The sequence below is a fragment of the Eimeria acervulina genome, genomic scaffold, assembly GCF_000499425.1.
Source record: "Eimeria acervulina Houghton genomic scaffold, Eah_scaff264, whole genome shotgun sequence".
Lineage (NCBI taxonomy): Eukaryota > Apicomplexa > Conoidasida > Eucoccidiorida > Eimeriidae > Eimeria > Eimeria acervulina.
The window spans coordinates 2666-6971 of record NW_013549950.1 but is presented as its reverse complement, the minus strand read 5'-3'; the positions used below and the strand labels follow the sequence as shown (position 1 = coordinate 6971).

General features: G+C 51.2%; 1 protein-coding gene across 1 annotated transcript; it reads left to right on the top strand.

Annotated features, from left to right (window-relative positions):
* Positions 1 to 1335: 1335 nt before the first annotated feature.
* On the top strand, positions 1336 to 3594 carry EAH_00029410 (hypothetical protein, conserved; the record flags this gene model as incomplete). Its single annotated transcript, XM_013396225.1, has 1 exon — positions 1336 to 3594. The coding sequence occupies one exon, from the start codon at positions 1336 to 1338 to the stop codon at positions 3592 to 3594; it is 2259 nt and encodes a 752-aa protein (XP_013251679.1).
* Between the last annotated feature and the right edge of the window lie 712 nt (positions 3595 to 4306).

Sequence of the window (4306 nt, the reverse complement as noted above, 5' to 3'; positions counted from 1 at the left end):
ATATATATATATATATATATGTATTATATATATATATAGTTGTAAGTGCATTAGGCACCGTCAGCATGGCGATACAATGTAGTTAAAGTAGTAGTAGCATATTCCTAACAGGCAGATCTTTTATCTCCCCTTGCTTTGGTTCTGCCGTCTCAACTCTGATTTCTGCACGTTTGTTTTTGTTTATAAAGATGAAGTCGTCTTCGTGAGATGGCAATGAGGGTAAAAACAATGACTGGGAAGGGCATTTCTTTCCCTGTACAGATGCTTAAAGGTATTTGAGCCCATTTATGCGTTTAAAGGTGAATCTTCATCGGAACTTTTATTGTATTAATACTGCATATACACACATAGCCCGAGAAGATGTTATGCATATCACATACTTCAGTTTGAGCCAACACCTCTACATTTCCTTCACCTCAATATGTTTTGTTTATTCTATTGATTGTTTTGAGGGAATAATAAACTATTTTTCTCCTCCTTTTTGAACTTTTTCTTGTATGCCTCTGGGGCCCCTCTTCAGACGGCGGTGGGGCCCCCTTCCATAGAGGACGAGGAGGCCCTTTACGCTACCTTGTTGGTTATTTCAAGAAGTTCAATAATCAGGTTGAAACGTTTTATTTAATTTTTAAGGTTTAAAATCATTTTCTCCTTTTTTTCTATTCCATCTTCCTTGCTGGTGCACTCCCCGCAGATGGCTGGCGCCCTACTGGGCCGCCTTGCTTTCGTCGCTGATCGTCTTCTTTCCAGGTGTATAGACGACAACAGTTCCATTAACTTCATTTAAATGTCTCATCACTGTCAGTAATTCCTTTCAACCATTCTAAACTAAACGCTTCTGCCCTTCATGAGCTGTGCGCGAGCTCTATAGCTCAGTGAACAGCTAAGCTGTACACGTTTAAAGAGGACCACTCCTCCCCTATAAACGTACTATTTACAGTAAATACAAATATATCTGCGCTGCAAAAGATGTATTTACCCAACCTGTGCGCTGCAGTGCATTAACAGCACCAGCGGAAGGCGGAGCAGCAGCAGCAGCAAGTCGGCCGCAAGCTGTTTCACCCTTTGAACAGCAGCAACAGCAACAGACGCAGCAGCAACGAGGGCATATATTATCTGCAACAACAAAGACAGCAGCAGCAGCAGCAGCAGCAGCAGCAGCACTGAACTCCCCTGCTGACGACATCTTGCAGCTCCCCTTTCTCTTGCTTGTAGTAGCATCAGACCGCTGCAGCCATGAACACCAATTCTTAAGACATAGGCATTGGTGGTTTGTGCTTTAGGGTTTAGGGTTTTGTGGGGGATAGCGAGGGTTTAGCAGTTGCAGCTTCGCTTGTCATGAGTTCATCTATAGACCGAACGTCTCAGCCGCAAAAGTACAACAGAACACAAACCAAAACAAAACCCCAAAATACCTGTCCTGCGTATGAAGGAGCTGTAGTGGCTGCTCTTGCTTCTGCAGCTGGAGCAGCAGCAGCAGCAGGAGCAGCAGCAGCACTATCACCCACTCAACTTCATCGTGCATGGCCAATCATTGAGCGTGAGGGCATATCGATAGCCTATAATCTGCACGTTCATTGGGGGCCCCCCACGGGGCCCCTGCAGGAGTTTGATGCATCTTCTTCTAAGGGCCCCCCTGAGGGGGCCCATTGTCACGAAGAGGATTCAGAGACTGTCTTCACCTCAGCAAGGGCCCCTAGGGCGCCGTTTGGGGGCACCACCAAGGGCCTCTCTGATGGGTTTCAGGGGCATCTAGGTACGGGGGCCCCCCGGGAGGCCCCTCTGAGGCCTATTTCGGGGTCCCCTATGAGGGCTCCTCTGGGGTCCCCTCTGGGGGCCCCTCTGGGGGCCTCTATGGGGGCCCCTTTGGGGGTTCGCTGCAGCAGCAGTGGTCTTAAGGCGCGATGGCTGCAGGTGATGGGGAGGAAAGCGCTGGAGGTTGCACTTTTGATATCGAGCGCTTCAGAAAAAAGTCACAACCATCTTGTTTACTTACGCTTCATGCAGAAGCAGCAGCAGCAGCAAGAGCAGCAGCAGCAACAACAACAAGGGCAGCAGGATATTGAACATGGGTGCTGCTGTGGGCTCCACAGATCTTTCGGCATCTGCCAGCATGTCGCTGCGCTGCTGCTGCTGCTTTCCCTTACAGACGTAAGCAGTGGAGCAGATACTGCTGCTGCTGCTGCTGTTGCTGCTGACTCAGCATCAGCAGCAGCAGGCCCTGCCGCAACGGATTCAGGAACTGCTGCACCTGCAGCTGCTGTTCCTACAGGAGGAGCAGCAGGCTTTCCAGCTACTGTTTTAGGAACAGCTGAAGCAACAGCAGCAGCAGCAGCAGATGCTGCTGCTGCTGTTGCTGCTGCTGCAGCTGCTGGGTCACCTTCAGGATCGACGTTACCTCCAACACAGCCGCTGTCCTGCGGGTCGGATCAACGCCTTTTCTCTTCTTCTACAGACAGAATTTCTCTTAGCCTATTAGAGGCAGCAACAGCAGCAGCAGCAGTAGCAGCAACATTTTTAGCAGCACCCTCAGCAGCCGCAGTGTCCGCAGCAGCTGCAGCGCCAGTACCAGCAGCAGCAGCAGCACAAGCGGAATTTTGCACGTTGGGAGCACCAGCAGGCGAAGCATGTGGGGAATCAATGCGATTGGATCCTCTTGCTGCTGAGAGTGCAGCAGCAGCAGCAGCATCTGCTGCTGCTGCACTCTCAGCAGCAGCACAAGAAGCTGAATTCAACAACGCAAAGGAGGATGTAGCTGCTGCTGCCTCGTGTCTCCTTCCTTATGAGTCTCCTAGTTATCTAGGAGCCAGTTCCATGGAATATGCAGCAGCAACAACTGCAGCAGCAGCAGCTGCAGCAGCAGCAGCAACGGCACCAGCAGAGTCAGCAACAGCAACAGCAGAAGCACCCATAGAGACGGATGGTTGCGGGTATGATAAGTGTTCTGCTGATGAAATTGAGAGTGATTATGATGATTCACAGCTGCAGCAGCAGAGCAGCAGCAACACCGGCAGCAACAAATGCAGCAACAGCCGCAGCAGCAACGGCAGCTGCTGCTGCGGCGGGCTCAGTGTTTGGAGCGTTCTTAGCAGGCAGCACGCTTTAGGGAAGGCAGCATCAACTCCCATTGCTCACCGCCGCAGCAGTTGGCTTTCAAAGAGAGACAGCAGCAGCAGCAATTGCAGCAGCAACTGCAGCAGCAACGGCAGCAGCGGAAAGAGGCGCAGAAGCAACTGCAGCAGCAGATTCCATGAGGGTCTTCTGCTCAGCCCACTCACTTGCAAGCATCAACCCCGGAGGCTACGAAGCCGCCATTCCCTCACGGATCTGCCCACGGGTTACACGGAGCAGCAGGAGCAGCAGCAGCAGCAGCAAGAGAAGCAGCAGCAGCAGCAGCAAGCCGTTGCTCCCCCTCAGAGTTCTTACCGCAGGGTGTCGGATAGTTCTAAGTACTGCAGCAAAGGGGAGTCGCAGCTCTTAAGCAGCAGCAAGGATGAGGCCTTTCCTCTTCTTGTCAGGGTTAGGGGTTCAGCTGCATGCGAGCCTGGGGCCCCCCCTTTCAGCAGCAAAATGGGGGGACCCCCTGGGGGCCCCTAGCAGTAGCTGCAGCAGCAGCTGCAAGCAATGCAGTGAAGTGGCTGTACAGAAGAAGAAAGGCAGTTAAAGAATCGATTTTTAATTACTTGGATCTCGGACTTTGTTGCTGCTGTCTTGCTGCTGTCGCTGCTGCTGCTGCTGCTGCCTCTGCTGTTGTCGCTGCTGCTGCTGCTGTGCCTGCTGCTGCTACTGTCCCTGCTACCGCTGCTGTCCCTCCTGCTGCTGCTGCTGCTGCTGTAAGCAGGCGTCTCTGAGTTTCCTCGCAACAGAGCAGCAGCAGGAATAAGAAGTTGTGACAACAGAAGGCAAAGGAGACAGACAAACGGCAGGCGCAGCAAGCGTAGCTACGAAGACGAAAACTAAAAAGAGATGAGGCAGACAGAAACAGAGACAGATACAAACGCAAGAGACAAATAAGATCTGATGTAGAGTTATTTAATAGTAATGATATTTAAAAGACAAGAAGCTTTCTGCTGCCTTTGAAGGCAGAGACATATGAAAAGAGAGACAAACAGAGAAAGATACAAGCAGAGACGGAGACAAACAGAAGGAAATAGATATGGAGGCAAACCGAGACAGTGACGGAGACAAACTGCGACAGGCACAAACAGAGACAGAGACGAACAGAGCACACGCAGACAGAAGCTAACAGGAACAGAGACGGAGACAAACAGAGACAGAGGCAAACAGAGGAGGAGAGACAAACAGAGGA